Source organism: Elgaria multicarinata, chromosome 2 (genome assembly GCF_023053635.1).
Source record: "Elgaria multicarinata webbii isolate HBS135686 ecotype San Diego chromosome 2, rElgMul1.1.pri, whole genome shotgun sequence".
Classification (NCBI taxonomy): domain Eukaryota; kingdom Metazoa; phylum Chordata; class Lepidosauria; order Squamata; family Anguidae; genus Elgaria; species Elgaria multicarinata.
Window position 1 is genome coordinate 128,044,430 of NC_086172.1, and position 20,253 is coordinate 128,064,682.

Consider the following 20,253-nt stretch of genomic DNA (forward strand, 5'->3'; position numbering starts at 1 on the left):
ACTGACTAGAATTGAAAAACAACTCCATGCCCAGATTCTTTTGGTTACAGAGCAATTCAATTTTACGGTGGAACCTCAAGCCATCCACTCGAACACCTTCTTAGCATATACATTGCAGCAGCTGTGACTTTTGTATATGTGGCTCCCTTTCACAGAGCCAGACCACTGCTCCATCTAGCCCATCACCATCTATACAGATTGGCACTACCCCTCCAAGGTCTTGGGCAAACGTCTATCCCAATCCCATCAGCCAAAGAACCTTTTAACTAAAAATGCAAGGGATCGAACCTGACACCTCGTGCAAGCAAAGCATTTGTTCTTCCACTGAGCTATGAACATCCCGGTCATTGAGGTCTCACCAACAACCCTTGCCTCTAATTGTAACAAGTGTACAAAAATATGGTCAGCCCTACGTAGCATTTCCAAATTCAACAGTGAAGGGCCAGCTCTGAGACTGAATGAATACTGGCTACACTGCTTCCTGTGTGTAAAAAGACATGTCTCCCAGCAAGGCTGTTCACTGATCACTACCAGAAGGATACCGACCTGTTGTGGACAATTAATTCTCATATGGTAGGACTGACAGAAAACACAGAATCATAGAATAGCAGAGTTGGAAGGCGCCTGCAAGGCCATTGAGTCCAACCCCGTGCTCATTTGCAGGAATCTGGAATCTGTCCCTAAACTAAATGGATTGAGACAGTCAGTGAATGTTGAGTAACAAAGAAAATTTGGAGACAAGAGAAGGAAGTAGTCAAAGGAAACAGTATGGATTCTCGAAGTAAAATTCCCAGAGTCACTTGTATCAATGTCCAGATGCTTCAGCAGACTTCTGTCTCAAATGTAGATGCCATGGTGGCTTGAACTGAAAGAAAACCGAATTCCATTCCATAATTAGGTACTAAAACAGTTATTTATAAATAAATGTTATTCATAAAATTTTGGTTTTTCTTTAAAAAATAGAAATTTCAAGGTCACACTTTTTCTTTTAAAATCCATCAGTTCAACTCAGTCTTTGTTAGGCAAGGCAAGGAAGGAAGTGGAAGCAAGAGGGCTGGAGGAACAATACAGGTACAGATGGAAAAGTATCACGAGGATCAGAGACTCCAGCCTGACTGCACTCTCGACCGCTTCGGGCCCTTGGCTAGACTTCTCCATCTTCGTCGGAGCTGCTGCTACTGCTGCTTCCCCCGCTAGAGCTTCCGCTATCGCTGCTTTCCTCATGCTGAGCTTGTCTGCGAGCTGCTGCCGCCGCTGCCGCCGCCGCCTCTGCCTCTTCCTTCTCTCGCAGCTTCAGAGCTGCTGCCTTTTTCTCCTGCTCAGCATGGCTTTTCATGTGAGCGCTGCGGCTTTTCACTTTGTAGAAGATTCTGTGGGAACATACGTACACAGTGGTTTATGCTATGACTTTGGACACCCACTTTAAAAAAAATTGCGCAGGGCATGCTTAAGACATTGAGCATAGCTAAGATCGTTCTTTGGTTCCCAGCCACAATCTAGTCTGCCTAATCCTTCTCTATTTAAATATTAATAATAGTTGTTATTGGGCTACCAGTGTATGATGTCATTCACTACTGGTCCAACTTTAACTGGCTCAGGAAGCACAGAGGAATGGTCTTGTTACCAAAGTGAGACAGTTTGACTGGGTTTGGACGACACAATAACCCAAGGTGGTTTAAATAGTCCATGGTGGGTTATTGTGTCGTGTGGAGGGATTTTTTTAACCCATGGTGGGTTATTTGGCTGAAATAACCCACACAAATAACCAACGATGTGCAGTGTTGGTTATATATAAACCGTTGTTGATTATTCTGTCATATGGTGGGCACCATGTGTAATTTTGTGTTCCTACAGAGTCGCGAGGCAGAAACCCCTGCCACTCTTGCCCAGCGGGGCACCCTTGCCATTTTCCAGCATGCCCAAGCTACTGCCCATCCCCTCTTCCCAGCAATTGTGATTGGGTCGGGTCCCCTTTTTTTTATATAAAACCATGTTTTATTATGGTTTTCATTTTGTGAACCGCCCAGAGAGCTTCGGCTATTGGGCGGTATAGAAATGTAATAAATAAAATAAAAATAAAATAAATAATATATATATATATATTCCTGATCCCATTTCTGCACAAAAACGAGACTGGGAACCTTGCTGGCACTTCCCTGCAATTTTCCCTGAAATGGGGTGGTGGTGGTAAATTAACCCCTTACCAAGGACTGTGGGAGCAACCCCCTTGTCAAGAATTTCCCACTTTTTTATTGTTTATTTGCAGAAATTAGCTTCTGAGAACAATGTTAAAAAACAGAACAGAATCCCCTTCGTGCTGGGGTAGGGGGCCACCCGAAGGGTCTTTCCACTGGGGCACCCCTTTCTTCCTCTTCCCCATACCTCCCCGCCTCCAAGTAAGCCTTTTCCAACAGGTTGGTGAAAAGGATTTCTCCTGCAGCTTGTTGTTTAAAAGTCAAGCCACGGGAGAAATCCTTTCCTCGACCTGTGGGAAATGGCTTCCTTGGAGGTAGGAAAGTGTGGGGCAGAGGAAGGAAGGGTTTCCCCAGTGGAAAGGGGTGTCCCCCCACCCCAGCATGAAGGGGGATTCCCCTGGGAAGTGGCTCTTTAAGAGCCTTCTTCCCACCCACGCTGCTTCTTCTGAGTTGTGCCCTTATCTTCTGAGAAAGTGGGGGTGCCAGGCATGGGGGTGGGGTAGATGTGGAGGTGGGCAATCCTTGCCACTCTTCCCCACGCCTGGCATCCTGACTTCCACAGAAGAAACCAGGTTCCTCCCCAGCTTCCCTACGTATCTCTCTCCCTGGCTTGCTTTTTGAGAGCTGTCAAAGGGGGCTCTAAAGAGCAGCACGCAGAGATTGTAAGGGGGAACCAGCACCACTATTTGGGCAGGAGGACTGAGAGGGGGTGGGTGCGAGATGAGTCAACACACTATTGGTTAATAGTCAACTCATGGTTAGTTATTTCTCTGATTGTGTGGGAAGTACAGGCAAAATAACCAACTGTGAGTTGACTATTAATCCACCGTTGACTATCGTGGTGTCTGAACGCAGCCTGTATGTTTAAAGGCAGGAGTGGTAGTTTTCTCTTTAGACAGTTTCTATCTGATGGCTGTGAAGGAGACAGGTATGCTATTCTAAGGGTAATATCTTGGACCTTATGAAATGGACTGAAAGTAAGTTTTCTGGAATGTCTAAGGTTGAGCCCTACTTAGTAGTCAAGCAGTGCAGAAAGGCATTCAACTAAAGTAATCCTTTATTTTGCAATTATAATGCTATGTCATTCTGCTTCTCCTCTACAATAAAATAGGGTATTTAATAAGAGTTCTGATTAACAGTATGTATTTGCAAATAGATTTTATGCAAGGGTTTGCCGAGATTGCTTGGTTACACACTTTATGAAAAAGCGTTTCATATCCAGAACAGTAAAGGGAACCCTAGCTTGGACCGATAAGAGTCTGGCCTTAAAACAGTTCTTTCCCATGCCTTGTGTTTACTTTGAGGCACGCAAGTGGCCATTAACTTGGTGGGAGCAGCTATTGAAAGAAAGAAAAAAGCCAGAGAGACATTGCTAACAGATTAACAGGACTGAATCGAGTGCATACTTTTTGTTGCATTTATACTCCCAGGTGCATTGTCATAGGAGTAAAAACTCATTACAGCCAGTCTGTGAAGCTCTCTTGAATTCTTTATATGTCCAACATAGACTGAAATAATTTGTATATGGTTCCTAATACCTCCAGCAATTTGCTTTCTAATTACGGATTTCTCACTTCAGTTTGTTCCTCTTCATCCATTTCTAGCCTTTTTGTGAGTCACTGATCCACCTTTGGTTAGATTTTGTTAAACCTTTATGCAAACCCAACTATCATTTCTGCCAAATACCCTCTAATCTACATGCAGGTTAACACACTCAGCTGACCCTCAAGATTAGGTCTACAGTTCCTTCGGAAACAAATGCAAGAACAAAGAACCTGGAATGCTAGCGGGCCTGCTTCTCTTTTTCCATCTGTGCAAAAGTGATAGGAAAATAGCACTGATTACCAGGTAGCAATCCTGTAGGTCAAAAGACAGTTTGGTTTTTGGTCAGCTACATACCACTGCCTCCAAATTAAAAATATAGTTAGTTGGCAATTCCATGTTCTTCATTTCAGGGTGCAATCCTATGCATGTTTAGACACAAAAATTCTCCTATAATAGCTGGCTGGGGAATGCTGGGAGCTGTAGGACATTTTTGTGCCCTTAATCACTTGATAAGTAGCTCATGGCTCATTGGCTTTATGCACATCTGGTAGAGAATTTAACTTCCTAACCTAATAATCCCTGCAGGAAACAAACATTTTTTTCCAAATCTAGCTCAACTAGACTGGTTGAGACATCCAATACGAACAAACTGAAGTTGGCCAACTGATGTTTAATAAGTCTACTTGTTCAGTCCTGAACTGGTTTATAGTGCTATAGGAAGAAATAATTATCTAGGTTTCTATTGAAATACTCCCTGAAGCATATGCCCATCTCTATGGAAATCATTCCATTCATATTGATGGTGCTATATAAATAAATAAATAAATAATAATAATAGACAACTCCCAGGAATGGACATGGCATCTTTGGAGCAGGATGCATACAAAAGTGAAGGAATATCTACCTGCTATGACAGAAAGCAATTTACAACTGGAAGAATATAATCAGCTATTTATACAGCTACCACTTGTGTTAGCTATCACCTCCTCAATTCCACATCCTTTCTATTTCCTGTTGTACAGAAGGGATACCAGAACCTTTCTTCATCACCTGAATTTTCCCACTCTTACCTGCCACATTTTTTACATGGAAATTCCTCCTCTTGGTTTTGGACTTTGCTGGTAGTCTCTTGTTTGGGTTTGGGCTTTCTTCTTCTCTTCGGTGCAGGTGGAGAAGTCTTCCGATATTTCATGGGTGTCTCCTTTGTTCTTCTTGAAGCTCTGCCTGTGGCTTCAGCCCCTCTTGGAATACCAGGTTCCTGGAATCTTTCCATAAGAAGACTACCAGCCTTCACAGGAGAAGACAAGTACAAGTTGGAAGATAAAGATTGCTTATGAGCTGGATGCTAAACAATAGCCAGAGATACGGATTTTCCAGTAACTAAAAAACCACCGCCACCAATGGCCAAAAAAGCCCACCCACCAATGGAAAAAAGTTTCCAGTGACTAAAGCATGGTAATTAGATATGTAATTATTACATTAATGAATTGCAACATGGGAAGTTTCAAATGGTAACTACACTGTAATATTCTAACAATCATGTCACAAACAGGTAAGAACAATTTTTTAAAAAGTTTTCTTTTAAGCTCCCAATAAAGAGGAAATTTTCCAACTGTTTTCTTCACTTTTTAATTCATCTCGGACATGCATGCTTTTACAACTTTAAGGCTAGACTGCTATCATAATTTCTACATGGAATTTTCCTTGAAGACTGTTGATGCTCAAGCTGCTGAAGCTTCTGCAAGTTTTTGAAGGCCTGCCAGAAACATGTCATGCCATTACATCTGTACTGTCTCCACATTGTCTTCTGGGCAAAAGGAAAGAAGCTACTTTTGAATCATGAATGCCTAAATTCAACAAGTAGAACCCAAATCAGAAATTATGTCTCCCTGTATATCATCATATCATATCTTACAGAGGAGTGGGTGGGGGAGGTGAATCACAGCCCAAGGGCTGAAATAAATTTCAGAGAAGCTACATTCCAGCGGTAGTCTGGCCCACAAGCAAATTGAATAGGGTCAAAAGACCAAAAGTATCAACGTATTACAGCTTAAAGTTCTTGCTTCTAATAAGCAAGCCTCAAGAGAGACACTGCAACCTTTCAGGAGGAGGAAAAACTGTACAAAAGCTGGGAAACTATGAAAGAATTGACCGATAGGTGAAAGAGGGTGAGGCTGGAAGAAGGAGAGGTGGCCATTTGGGAAACCCTGGAGGCCTGGGCTGGGACCCCAGGAGGGTTGGATTTGGCCCACAGGCCTGAGGTGCCTCACTACTGTCATAGCAATTGTTTTTTAAGCTAAAAAGTGCTATGAGCAGCCTGGAGGGAAGGGAGGTTTACAGAATATATCAAATAAATATCCAGGTTTTAGCAACATGTAAAGTGATAGCATCAGAGGCAACACGACACAAGACTTCCAATATTTGGAGGTCTACAGTCTCCACAGGTATGTAGGTCACAGCATCTTGAAAATCCATGGGAGGATTGCAGCCATAGTTTAGAAACATGTGTTTCTTCGTTAAAAAAATGGACAGCTATTACAAAGGAGAGGATGCTTACCTGCAACTGTGGTTCTTTGAGTGGTCATCTGTAAACTCACATATATAGGCTATGCACTTGCACCCATATGTGTGAGTCACAGAGACCACAAAGAAGAACCTCTAGTTGAGACATAAAATGTATGTATCCACATTCACAAACCCGACTCTGACTGACAGCATCAGGCAGGTGACAGCCTACCATACAAAACACCCAACTTAAGACACAGAAACATTAAGGAAATCTAAAAAGTCATCCATTTTGCAAAAAACTTGTAAAGCATACATTACATATCGCAGGTCATTTCAACACCCACCTGGTTCTCAGTGTGTAATGGCTGTGTGGGTTTGGGAGGTGTTATGGTGCTGTTCTTGTCATGCAATTCATTCCCTTCTACGACTTCCTCTTTTATAGCCAACTCATCCTCCATTTCTCCTTCTTCATCCTCATCTTCAGTGTTTTCATAATCTTCATTATATGTTCTGGGAGGAAGAGTACGCGTAAGCCTATGGGAACTCTTCGTAAGGGTACAAAAGGAAGGCAAGTTAGAACTTTTTGGGGAAAGACTCACTTCAATGCAAAGTCATTAGTCAAAGTTTCAGTAAGAGTAAAATAGGCCCAGTCAGCACCACTCCAACAGTTCTCCCTCGTGATGTTTAGAAAAACTCTCCAAGTTCCATTAGTCATTCCACTGTTTAAAGGAAATGGACGACTTTTGTTTTCAAGCTTCATTCCCTTAAGTGCAACTTTACAGATCTCCAACATAATATTTTAGTGCCAAAGCCAACATCCAGCATGTTACCTTTATATCTACTTCAGCTTCATCTTTAACAGCTCTTTCAGTGGCTGCGTCAACATCCCCAAAGATTAAGGTCCCATTTCGGCCTATTTTGACTTGTTTTTTATATGTATAATAGAACTCCACGCACTGTCCCACAGTCTTAGTTTTTATCTGGAGTATTAGAGGTGGGGGGAGGAAAAGAAGAGGAAATAGGAGGGGGAAAAAGACAAGTTACATTACATTACTCTCTGTACACAAGTACAAACTTACTCCTACCCCCCTTGGGCACATTCATGTACTTTAAAATAATAGTCCATAATCCTGAGACTTAATTCAGGTCTATTATTCTTGAGGTTTGCCATGTGTGCCCAGCATGACCTGACTTCTACTATTTTTGACACTTCCGGGGTTTGAGAAGTTGTCATAAAGTATCAGGGATGGGGATGAAGGAAGAGGAGGACATTCAGAAGCTCCAGTGGGTACATACGGCAATGCAATTTCCTGGATGGGGGTTACTGTCTGGTGTTTTGCTTGATCAAGATTAGTCATAGACTTAGTTAAAAAATGTATTGTTTTCATGTATTTATTCTGGCCCATTCCAAAGGCTGAGGCACAAAACAAAAGTTCTAAACAATAAAGTACAATTTCTATTAGAAAGGAAAATCGAAGTAAAATCATCCAGGATTTCAACTCTCCCCCAATGGGTTTCCTCTACAATTTTTTAATCATGACTTCTTTCCATCTGTCGCATAATGTTCTAAGACATCCTGAGAACAAGATGACCAATAGATGCTCACAAAATTACACATCTTCCACTTTTCTCTTTCATTTCCCCAATATTTTTGAAGTGTTTATTTCCAGCTCTTACACTCCGGAACAACCCATTTTGTGTTCATAACAATTACATTTCTGACGGCTGCTTCATCTCTAATTTTCCTCCACAGAGAAGTGTCCAGAGAAACTATGTACTTTGTCACATGTGACTTTATTTTGTCATTACACAGATGAAAGCAAAATATTTTTTCTCACACTGCACTACGTAATTGAACACTATTGCAGGCTTTCCCTATGCAGAGATGATCTGTATGCAAAGAAAATTCAGCCCATGAAGTGATATTAGCCACATCTAATCATTCATATCTCAGCTTAATAAGCTGAGATATGAACAGCGCCTTTCCTCTTCCCTTTCTGTGAGCGACAGAAACAATCAACGAGGGACTCTTCAGTTAAGAAAAGTTCGCTGTTTCATCTGCAACAGAAAACAATTGTTAAAAGCTTTGGGACAAGCCAGGATAATATTAACCCATGGTGTGAAGTTGGCTTAATACCTGGCTTGTCCCAAAACAATTAACGAGAGATTGCCAGTTCAGACAGAACAGGGAAACTATAGTTAATTGAAGATTTTCTAGTTTGTTTGCGCTCATCGCTGAAGGAAGAGTGAAGGAGCTGAGCCCACACCCAAACTGCCTGCTCATATTTCTCTTTATAAAGCCGAGATATGATTGTCTGAACCATCATTAGCATTTCAATTTTATATTGTACTAAATAAATAAATAGTAGCATTATATAACGAAACTGCTCAGCACCAGTATGAAGTAAACACGATGGCCAACCAGCCCGTGACTCTTTGTCCGTATCAATTTTTTTGCAATGCATTGGGCAAATGATAAACAACTCACAAGCTTCTGAACCAGGAAGAAGTCTTTCTTGTAGATAGCAATTCCTTTATTGAAGAGCTTTTTCTCGAGTGCACTCCACTTATCTGATCCTGAAAAGAACACAATTCCATTTCATTCCTTTTTATTCTCCACAAACATTGAAATGCTTTATTCCAGCTGTATCTCCTAAACACCTCTGTCATCTTGCTTGAATTGTATTTGAAGTTATTATTCCTATGTAACATGTTTTTCAGAGAGCTTTTGTAGGTAAATCCCACTTCACGCCCCTTGACAGGGGTATGCTAATATTATAGTTCATTAAAAAATAATTCCAATGCTGTGCTCTTTTTAGCTAATTATCTACTAACAGAACAATCCTATGGTTGTATGTGTATTTTGCTTGTTTTTGTGGTTTTTTAATCTTTGTATATTGTTTTTAAGTGTTTTTATCTTATGTGGACTGCCCAGAGAGCTTCGGCTATGGGGCAGTATACAAATGCAATAAATAATAATAATAATAATAATAATAATAATAATAATAATAATAATGATGATGATGGTGGTGGTCCCTAGGTAATATTCCATAGACCTTAAGACTGTCTAGAAAACCCCTTCTGAGGGCTTAAACAGAGCTCCAACTTCTGAGGGTTTCCCCCCCAAAGTTGGAACCCCCTTTCTGGGTCCTCCCAGCCATTGCAGAGGTTTCTATAGTGGCATCCTCTATGAGGCTGGAACTCAGAGGGGAAGAAATTGAAGTGTTGGGGGTGTACCACTGGGCAGGCAGAGAGTGGTCAAGGATACAAGGGGAATGTTAGATAGGCCCTGAGGCCTGACTAATGGAAATTCCCTTTTTGGAGGATGGAGAGGCAAAAGAAAAATCCTCTGCTATTCCAATCTCCCTGCCAACAAGAGCCTGGCGGGGCTTACAACAGGATGCAGCCTTCAGATTGGAGTGCTCCATCGATAGGGCTCCTTGCCCTCAGGATTGCTCTGTAGCCTGCCCATCATATAATTGAACATATACCCACCAGCCCCCAATTTTTAGAATTACTTTAAAAATAATAATTCTGTATACTCAAAACGCTTGTCTCAGGCATAGGTATGTGTATCGATGACAGCAACAGATACAAAATTGAACTTTATACAGATAGTGCAAAAGGCTTCATGATTAATATTTGAAACACGCAATGCAAAGCCTCCTGTATGCCACCAACCAACATTTCAACGGAGAGGATGCCAAGCCAAACCACAGCTGGAATGGAATGCTGTGTGATTTCCTCTTCATGCCCAAACTAGCCTTAGATTGAGACGAAAGTAATTGGAAGTGGCAGCTAGGGATGTGTCCTTACGTACAGAATGTAAACAGGATTTACTATTGTATTGCATATTGCACATACATAAATTGGCTTCAAAACTGTTGAGCTGATTTGTACAAACAAGCTGTTATTCTTAAAGCAGAGATGATAGAATTCGATATTCTAGGGTCTCCCGAGTGCACTGAAGCATTAAACTAGGCTGCCCAGATCCTTTAGGGACATCAGAGCAGCTGATAAGCCAACAGGGGCAGTGACATATCCACCAACCAAGTTCCACAGTGACCTCACAGCAGATTAGCCAATCATTTCAAGAGAGGTGGGGCAAAGGGGATAGTGTTTAAGGAGAAATGCAAGAGTTAAGAGATCAGAGGAAGACAGCCAGAACCAGTGCAGGTAAGTTCTAAAGGTGCTCAAACTGCATGCTTTCAACAATTTGACACACTGCAGATTGGTCCACACTGCCACCTCTAACTGGTTTGTACGTAAATGAATGTGGATATTTGTATCTGAAGGGCTGTGCAAATAATAATAATAATAATAATAATAATAATAATAATAATAATACATTTATTTCTTACCCACCTCCTCGTTTGGATTGAGGCGGGGAACAACAATAAGTATATTTAAAATTGATTAAAAACATAATATACATTGTTAAAACATCCTAAAAACATTCTAAAATATTTTAAAATTCCACTGGGTAGGCCTGCCAGAAGAGATCAGCCTTAACAGCTTTCTTAAATGCTAAAAGACTTTTAAGTTGACGAGTCTCCTCCAGCAGGCCATTCCACAGTCTGGGAGCAGCAGAAGAGAAGGTTCTCTGGGTAATACTTGTCAGTTTAATTTTGGCTTCTCAGAGGATCTGAGTATGAGGGGCGGATTGTATGGGAGGAGGTGATCCCACAGGTAGCCTGGACCCAAACCATGTATGCTAGTGCACGTTATATATAAAATAAACGTAAGGCAATAATCCAAAGAACTGTGATGCTAATTGCATGAGCCTAAGGGGGCTTTAGACTTGTTTTTGTCAAATGGCAGCCCATCGTTCCACATCGTAAACTGAGTCAAGTTGCAAAAGAAGCTGGCAATATAACGAAGGGGCCAGCTGCTCAAAATGGCATTTCCAGAAACAACTATACATGCTACAATTTTCTCCTACACTCTCATTTTGTATTCACAACCTCAGTGGAATATAATATTTGGTCCCTTATGGAAAGAAATTAATGACAAGAGTCCCCAAAATCGGAAGTTACTGTATTCCTCAAAGCCATTTTTATGTCATGAGACTTTCACAAGACACTTAATTAATTTCCTGTACCTGTTAACTTCTTTTGAATTTTAGGACCATTTTTTTAAAATCTGGGAGATTTTGGCTACAGATAAACCCGGTAATGAATAAAGTCTCCCCAGCCAGTGTGGGGTATGGCAAGAATTTTCCTTTCATAAAGTAGTTCAAAAATGAACACCTCGACTGTGGCTTTAGCAATTACTTCCCTTTTCTACTGCAGAAGAGCCAAGTCTCCAGCAGAAAAGCATTTTTCTCTATGGTAAGATGTCGACCTTTCAGTTTAAGAAAGCAGACAATGCCCATACAGTAATTAATTTGAATTATACTTAGGACTAATTCAATTTAAAATATCCATTTCCTTTATTTCATGTCATGATTCATAATTTTTATGTTCCTACACACACACACACAAGATACAAAACGATAATTTTGGCATCACTTCTAAAAACAGACTGGATGAAAGCAATTTGGTTCCATATGGAAAAACAAGTACAAAGAAACAACTACTGAATTAGAACAGTGCTTGATAACATCCTATACTATTAGTATCTTCACAATGAAGCGAACAAATAATCACCATAATCCTATATGGCTTTGCCTCTTCCTGCTGTCCAAATACCTGCTGATGAGATGCTCCTGCTGCCAGAAAGGGAGGCAATTTTGGCCGCTTCCTCTCCCTCTCCCTGGACTTCTTCCAGTGGGAGCCTCCTCTGGACTGCAGTCTCTTGTGTAACACAGGATCCAACCCACCATGTTTATTTGACCATGTGATCTCCCTGAATCTTGATACTGAACTAGCTCGCTCAGTAATTACATGTCCAGGGTAAAGACAAAGCCCATTTTCAAATAAATCAGGGATCCATCAGTTAGATACCACAATTCTTTATGCAGCAAGAGAAGCAGGAAAGAACCTGAGATTCGTAACAATCTCATTATGCACCCAGGTAAAATTGGAGAAATAGTATCTCAAAAGCTCCTATTGTCACCAACTGCTGCCAGTATTAGGAGCAGACGGAAGCATCTCCAAGACAGAACTAAAATTATCTTATGCCTAAATAGCAAGCATCAGAGCAAGAAGGAAGGAAACAGAAGTAGCAATGCTCACTTCCTAGTGGTCAGCATACCTGTGTAGTGATAGTCTGCCAGTGGGTGGCTTGGTGACCGCACAGATCTCTTCAGCAGCAATTTGGTCAGAGCAGCCTGGGGGGGGGGGGGGGGATACAAACAGGTTTCATGACAAACAGTAAAACCTGAACAAGCCCACTGTCACCAACCAGGCACAATCTTTATTGTTTACTACAGTGATATATTTAAAGTCGACTTTGCTAAGAATGCACGGAGCGAATAATGTTTGCCTATTCATCCTTGTAACTAAGCGTTTGAGGTAGGTGGCCCGGGAGCTAGACACATTTAAGTCCGCTTAGCAAAAACAAGGTGTCCTGAAGTAGATATAATGGGATAATCTTCCTTGGCCAAAGCTCATTTTTGCCACACACACACATCCTTTTTTATTGAGAGCAGGGGTGTCAAACCTCTTCTACCTGAGAGCTGAATTTAATATAGGAGAAGGGGCTGCATTTCAGTGGTGGTTGGGGTTGAAGGCAAACCACCCCCCAGTTCTTACTGCCAATAACAAAGCCTTAGAATCATAGAACCATAGAATAGCAGAGTTGGAAAGGGGCCTATAAGGCCAGTGAGTCCAACCCCCACTCAGTGCAGGAATCCACTGTAAAGCATACCTTAGGAAAGGCATTCCAGCCTTTTAGAATGAGAAATTTACTGTGCAAAAGCCAGGGAACCACCAAACGATTGGCAGTCAGAGGAAAGGGGTGATGCCAGGGGAAAGGGCTGTGACCAATGGCGGAACCCCCTCAGGCCAGACTGGGCCCAAGAGCCTGAAGTTTAACACTCATGATTTAGGTATGCTACAGGTTAGAATACTCTCAGCTCTAATTCAACTTTACAGGAAAGGAGCTGAAGTTAACATGCAAGAGCTGTGCTTGGACATTGTAATAAACATGATTTATTGGGACAGAAATGAGCTGAGCTTCTCTCTGGGCATGGGTCCCCCCCACTCCTTTGTGGACGCTATCCATTTTTGATTAACCACAGCTAGTTGTGTTCTCTGAACCTAACAGACTGTGGTTAAACTACACTTTGATCGTGGGAAGCTGGCTTGTTTCAAACAAACAATTAAGATTAGCTATAGTTTAAGGTTCAGATGGCATGCTAAAATATGGTTTGAACCTAAAACAGATTGAAAACTTCCTGTCTCCTTCTCATGGCCGTGCCAGAGGAGGAGGAGAGGGAAGCATGGAAGCCCAGGGGGAGGCTAGACACATTTCCTTCGTGATGTATCAGGGATGGGCATCTTGTGGCCCTCCAGATATTGTTAGACTGCAATGCCCATAAGCCCAAGCCAGCATAGCCAATTGTGAGGCATAATGAGAGATGAAGTCCCCCAACATCTGGAGGGCCACGATTTGCCCACCCTGCAATAAATCGTAGTTTACTGCGATGTCGAAGTGCAGCCACTGGGTTGCCAATGGTTTCCCTGTGACATCCTAAGCTGAGACTCATAGCTCCTTGCTTCATGTCTAAAAAACTCTTATCCAGAGGGCCGCATTTTCCCCTCCCTCTCCAGCTTCGATTTAGTCCTGTCTTCCTACCGGGAAAGGTATTTGCGACATAATTAAATTTCTTCTCCGGCACGGAAGTATTATCTCACCTGATAATGATCCCTGTCAGCACGTCCCCAATTATAGTAGAACTCCCACCCAGGAATTCTGCCTTAATTAATGACTCTTAATTAATACCTATGTTTAAACATTCAGTTCACTCAAGTAAACAGTATTCCAAAGCAAGTAAATTAAGGCCAGAATGATTCCAGGAACTCAATTGGCACCACTTGAGCACAAGGAAATTCTAGGCAGTAGATATTATTCAACTACTGTCCTGTAAAGTATCTGTACATTGAGAACACTTAACAAGGACTTGTATGCATTTCACTTTGATGATAATCATAATAAATAATAGTAGCACATTCAAGATGGCCAATTAAAAACTAGGAAAGTGATCTTATATTGGCCATGCTGGCTAGGGATGATAGAACTGTAGCCGAACACATCTGGGAGGCATCAGGTTGGGGAAGGCTGCTATAATCAATAGAAGGGAAGCTCTCTTTATTAGATATAGCTTCCAAACAAACAACCCAAACCCATAACAGCTCTATGACAGACATCAGCAGTACACATGAGTCAGACAATCGGCCCATCTAGCCCAGTATTGTCTACGTCAGCCTGCCCAAACTTGGTGCCTTTTGGGAAGGGCTGTCGCTCAGTGGCAGAAAACCTGCTTTGCATGCAGAAGGTCCCAGCTTGAACCTTAGCTTCTGCAGGTAGGGCTCGGAAAAAAACCAGGAAAGCTGCTGCCAGTCAGTGCAGGGAGTTGTAATCCAACACATCTGGAGAGCACCAGGTTGGGGAAGGCTAGCCTACACTAACTGGCAGCAACTCTCTAGGGTTTCAGGTTCTATCTGGCATGTGCTCTACCCATGAAGCTTCAGCCCTTCCACACTAGGTAATGGTTCGTGTAGAGACAACACAGTCTGCTAGGACTGTGAAGACTAAGAGGCAGATGCACCATCGATAGTGGAAGGAGGACTGGAAGGGGAGATGTAAAAGGGAAAAGTAATACCAAAAGAATGTTCTTTCTCTCTCTCTCTCCCCTTCTTCCTATACACACACACACACACACACACACAAACACACACACACAGAGTAGGTACAGGACTAGAGATGCAAGACCAACTTTTCTTAGGTATGGGTTGTGCTGGCAAAACCTCTTCTATTACAAGGTGAAAGCTTGCAAAACACACAAGGTTGGCTTGTATGGTTCCTCCCCTCATAGAGATCAATGCTGCCAGCCCCTCCTGCCAAATCTAATTAGATGCATCAAGTATTGATGGAGACTTACCAGAATGTTTCCTTTAGCTTCATGTAAGCAGTGAAATGCCAGCTCTTGGTTGGTACCACCGCCAGGAAATATACTTGAGCAAGCAGCAGTTAGCAGATTCTCCACTGTTAAATAAAAACAACATGCAAATCACATCCATCCTAGTCAACAGGTGGATGGCTGAAGGAACATCAGGGTTGTTTTTTTAAGAGAAATTTGCTGATTTTCTTCTTAATCGTGTTCCACTTCCTGAGGAAATGGAAGTCCCATCATCCCTTAATGCAGGAGTGTTGAACTTCTTGAAGCCCGAGGGCCAAATGCAATTTCATAGAAGCTCTCGGAGGCTGCATTGCAGTGGTGGGTGGGGCCAAAACGAAAAGCGATAGGGCCAAAAGTATCAGGCAGGCTAGATTTGGTCCAAGGGCCTGAGGCTCCACACCCCAGCCTTAATAGTTCCCAGTCCAATCATTTAAGGTGCCTCCTGCTCCCTACTAGCAAATTGTCACTTTCTACCCCATCTACACATTGGGGCAAGAGAGAAATGCATGATGATAAGGAGCTTTAACTCTCTCACTCTTGAGAAAATTGTACCTCTAAGGGAGCAATTGCATATTTAGATACAAAAAAATCCTTCAAGTCCCAGCATTGTCCCATGGCTGGCTGGGGAACGCTGGGAGTTGTAGGACTTCCTTCTGCCTAGATATGCATAGGATTGCACTCTAAGGCCCTTCCTACACCTACAGGGGCAGGGGAGATGATCCCAGGATTTCTGGCTCCTGGGATCATCGCCCTGTGTTCAGATGGCCGTGTGATATCCCAGAAGTGAAGAGCGATGGTGTGCCCATTGCGGCCTGCCATTATTAAAAAAGGAATAGGAACCGGAGCGCATGTACACTCCAGCAAACCCAAAGTTGTTGTTTTTTTAAAAAGTCCCAACCCTTCTCCTTACTCTACCCCCAATGTCCCTGGACTGCCCCGGCCCGGCTCCTTCCCTCTGCTGACCCCCGCTACTTGCGGGGAGGAGGGAAGAAGCCCTCCCAAGACCGTGGGAAGAATCAGTTTTCCCAGGGTTTTTTTATCCCTGGGAAAACCTGTGTCCTGCCCCCAGGAGTCCCTGTGCCAGCCATGATCAGCCCAGACTATCGGGCAGAAACGGCCTAAGTCACTTTCAGCACTCACTGGTTGAGCAATAGAGGCGGAGAAGGGAAAAGTCCAAGAATCAACTTTAGCAAGCACTGCCTTTCCATTAATCTAGAAAGTGAATACTGGAGTGGTGGGGTTCAGGAAGACTAACTATAAGTACTGTTGAGTCCAGAGATGTGTGTGTTCTGCAACAGTGGGCATTTTAAAGGAGTCACAGAATCTAAATATGGCTGCAGAAATGTTAAGCTCTCAAATGCATCAACAGGCCCATTGAAATCCTTTCTGGATGGAACCCCAACCTTCTGGAGCACATTTTAGGGAGACATGGGGAGCTGCAAGGTGAGGGTTGGAATAACCCCCTTCCTTATGCCACTGATGGATGTTCTTTGTCAAGTGGGAGGCACGACCCGGATTTTACCCATTGATTTTTTTTATTGGTCAGGTTGATAGCTTTAACTTTGTCTCTGTTTAAAAAAAAACTGTGATAAAAATGTAGTAATTTAGGACAACGAAGCGCCTCTCAGGTGTCTAGCTTTCACAACAATTTTCAATTCAGAAAGGTCAACAGCATCATTGGACATACAGAGCCTTTAAAGAGATGTACCACTCTTGCCTCTCATTAGTATTTCAGTTTTCAAGCTCTTTACCATTCTCTTGGGTTGACACATTGGTTTCAAGTTCCTCCCATGGCTGCCACACCAATTCCTCCTTGGCTCTGTCGGAGGCTGCCAGAGATTGATCTCTGAGAGGTGGGATTTCTGCTTGAAATCGCGGCCCCACATTGATCCGTCTAAAAAAAACCAAAAAAAGGCACATTAAGAAAGGGCCTCACCCTGCAACATTTAGCAGATGCTGGTTTGCCAAGACCAGCAACCTGCTTCTTTGAAACAAGTTACAGCTGAATCAGTGGCATAAGTCAAAATCAATAATTACCCATTTCTCTACTGACCTTCACCCATTTTAAAATCACCACTAAACTCTAGTTTCAAAATACACATTTTTGCATGTGTCTTCTTGGCCACCCACCAAATGCTAGCTGGGAACAAGGATGCTAAAAACAGTTGAAAGATTCAGAAGCTGCCCACAACTGTGTGTTTACTTATATGTAACAGTGCATGAAAGCCAAATATGGTGTATTTCTTCACATACTCTTTTTCCTATTCCATACATCAGCCTCCTCCAACCTGGTGTCCTCCAGTTGTGTTGGACTGCAGCTCCCATAAGGAATTATGGAAATTGCAATCCGAAGGCTGCCATACGTGGTCATTATGGAAGGCTCAAAGAGAATACTCAAAGCTCCTTGAAGGAACGGCAGAATGCAAACAAATAACACACACAAGCTGGGCAGTGTGAACAGCCCAGAGAGCTTCAGCTATTGGGCGGTATAAAAATGTAATAAATAAATAAATAAATAAATTGCTTCAGATGTATAAAAAAATGATAAGGATTTTTGTTTCTTTTTACTTCTGTATTAAAAATATATTTTATTTATTGCAAGCGATTAACAAGAGATTCATTAGAGCAGCCTTCCTCAGCCTGATGCCCTCCGGATGTTTTGGACTTCCTCAGTCATCATGGCCCATGGTCAGGAATTCTGGAAGTTGCAGTCCAAAAGCATCTGGAGGGAAGCAGGCTGGGGAAGGCGGCATTAAAGCAGTGCTGAACAGAATATGCAGGCAGGTCTTTTTAAGGCTTTAATTCAAAGGACACTGGCAAAAAAAAAAAACAAGCCAGCTTTTCAGGCACACAATTTATCTAGGCTTGTATTTATAGGAGTTTGTTACTTGCTAAATCATACAACATTTATGTATGTAAGAACGGGAGTGCCGAAGCAAATATTTGGCCCTAAGTTAATTGAAAAAAACTGGGAGGAAGGCAAGAGGGAACACTACAAACGAATGAGTGTTGTGATTTGTGTGGCCCATACAAAATCCTATTCAGTGGATAAAACTTCCGAATAGATTAATGCAACATTAACTTCCTTCAATGGTAAAAAAACTTAAGTCTTGCTTGCATGAACGAGGTTTTAGATTCTGTTCTCTGCTTGCATCTTCAGAGTAATGTTTTGGACTTGGACTTGTAAGCTAAGGAAGAGAGGTATGCAGATGCAAATGCCAGGGAGAGTAACTGGTGGAAGGACCAAAGTCCTTGACCCCATTCCTCCCTAGGAAAAAACAAGACATGATGAGTTGCTTGCCTCACACTTATGGAAACCTTTTCACTTTAGTGGACAGGAAGGGATGCAGTGACATTACCGTTAAGTGGTTGCACTGTGTATATTTTCAACTGAATGTTACTTACGGTTCAATGCTGACAGGAGTACACTCTCCCATTACCGAAAGGACAGGAGGAGTGACTTCTGCACTATCTGCAAGACAAAATGACACAATTAATTCACGATCCAAACGTCTACTTAAAGGAGTATTAATGCCATGCTATTTTTCATTCTGCAAAAAGGGTCTACCTCATGAATTCTTTTCCGGATTTCTAGTATCCTTTCAAATGCAACTATCATATACTGTTCCAACCACTCTTTCTAATTTAGGAAGTTATTGCTGCATAAGCAGAGGGCATGCACCCCAACTGGAATGAACAGGCAACACACACGCTATCCCTGCACAACTTATGAGTGTCATCCCCATTTCCCCCAGCCTTGATTCTCCTACCAATTCCAGCCCCAAATGAACAAGGCATGAAAACTTACTGGATCTGAGCAGCGTCCTGTGTGCACTTTTAGGAGTCATGGGGGGTGGAACCGAGTTACCACTAGCAGAAAGGATGGCGTTGAAATACAGTCCTGAGCCCTCTCGTACTGGGCTGAGTATTGGTGGGGGCGTATAAGGAGGTAGCTCAAAGTTCCTATCGGAAGGGTGATCTGCCAAGCGGACCGGTGAGCGTAAGTGGCTCTGATACGGTGTGATATTGGAATAGACTGGCGGAGCAATGAATGTGCCGGCTTTCGGTGGTATGAAGAGGGGCTCTGGTCTGGGTCGTTGCTTTGGTTTTCGTGCAAAACCTTCCACGTCTTCTTTTGAAGAAGTGCCTTCATGCTACCAAAAAAAATGAACAAGTTTTGTTTCACACTGTTCCGTGTACTTTAGTGATTTATGCACCCCAAATACAGGCTTGTATCCAACAGTGCCCCTCCACTCAGAGAAGGCTGTTCAATCCAGCAGAGGCTTTGAAATGGGGAGGGAAGCAATTTTCAGCACCCTCTGTATCTTGCAGTCTCTGCGTGAACCTTCCACATTCTTTCAAAGGGTCCCCAAACACTGTGGAGCAGATTTGGAGGAGCACAGGCTGCAGTGAAAGTCATCGCCGCCAACTTCTGTTCATGGAAGCCTCCGTTGGATCAAAGAGCCTTCAGTGAATGGTGGGACACAGGACACACAAGTGGATACAACCCATAAACGTTAAGACAAACCCAAATGAAACTACACGGCTGTTCAACCAGCTTATACTGGTGGCTTTTTTAAGCCTACAATGGTACTGTTTTGTTAAATATATAGCACAATCAATGTAATCTTGCCTTGAAGAGCGTAAGCTCCAACTACAGCAAAAGCATTGCATTCAATCCAAGAAGGACGAGTAAGACAAGGTGAATGGCTACCACTAACCACCACCTGTACTTCTTGGCTTTTGCCACTCCAGAGAAGACCACACCCTGAGCAAGCACCAATGGTGTTGCAAAATGACAAAGAAGGCATTATCCTAGCAATGTCAAGAATGAAAAAGCCAAGTCACCCATCTCAGAATATGAACCATGGATAATCCATGCTCAAAACACCTTTTCTTCACGGAATCTGTATCTCACAACATGCCAAGCTCAACATGGTA

General features: G+C 42.5%; 1 protein-coding gene across 1 annotated transcript in view; it reads right to left on the bottom strand.

Moving 5' to 3' along the window:
* Positions 1 to 378: 378 nt before the first annotated feature.
* Positions 379 to 20,253, bottom strand: part of MIDEAS (mitotic deacetylase associated SANT domain protein) — a 53,769-nt gene continuing 33,894 nt past the window's right edge. Inside the window, exons 4-13 of the mRNA XM_063117641.1 lie at positions 19,121 to 19,466; positions 18,718 to 18,784; positions 17,064 to 17,206; positions 15,295 to 15,398; positions 12,444 to 12,519; positions 8,737 to 8,825; positions 7,079 to 7,228; positions 6,593 to 6,793; positions 4,811 to 5,028; positions 379 to 1,370 (exon numbers count right to left, since the gene is read on the bottom strand). Of these exons, the coding sequence (XP_062973711.1) occupies positions 1,145 to 1,370; positions 4,811 to 5,028; positions 6,593 to 6,793; positions 7,079 to 7,228; positions 8,737 to 8,825; positions 12,444 to 12,519; positions 15,295 to 15,398; positions 17,064 to 17,206; positions 18,718 to 18,784; positions 19,121 to 19,466 (1,620 nt within the window). The 3' untranslated portion in view covers positions 379 to 1,144. The remainder of the gene's footprint in view (positions 1,371 to 4,810; positions 5,029 to 6,592; positions 6,794 to 7,078; positions 7,229 to 8,736; positions 8,826 to 12,443; positions 12,520 to 15,294; positions 15,399 to 17,063; positions 17,207 to 18,717; positions 18,785 to 19,120; positions 19,467 to 20,253) is intronic.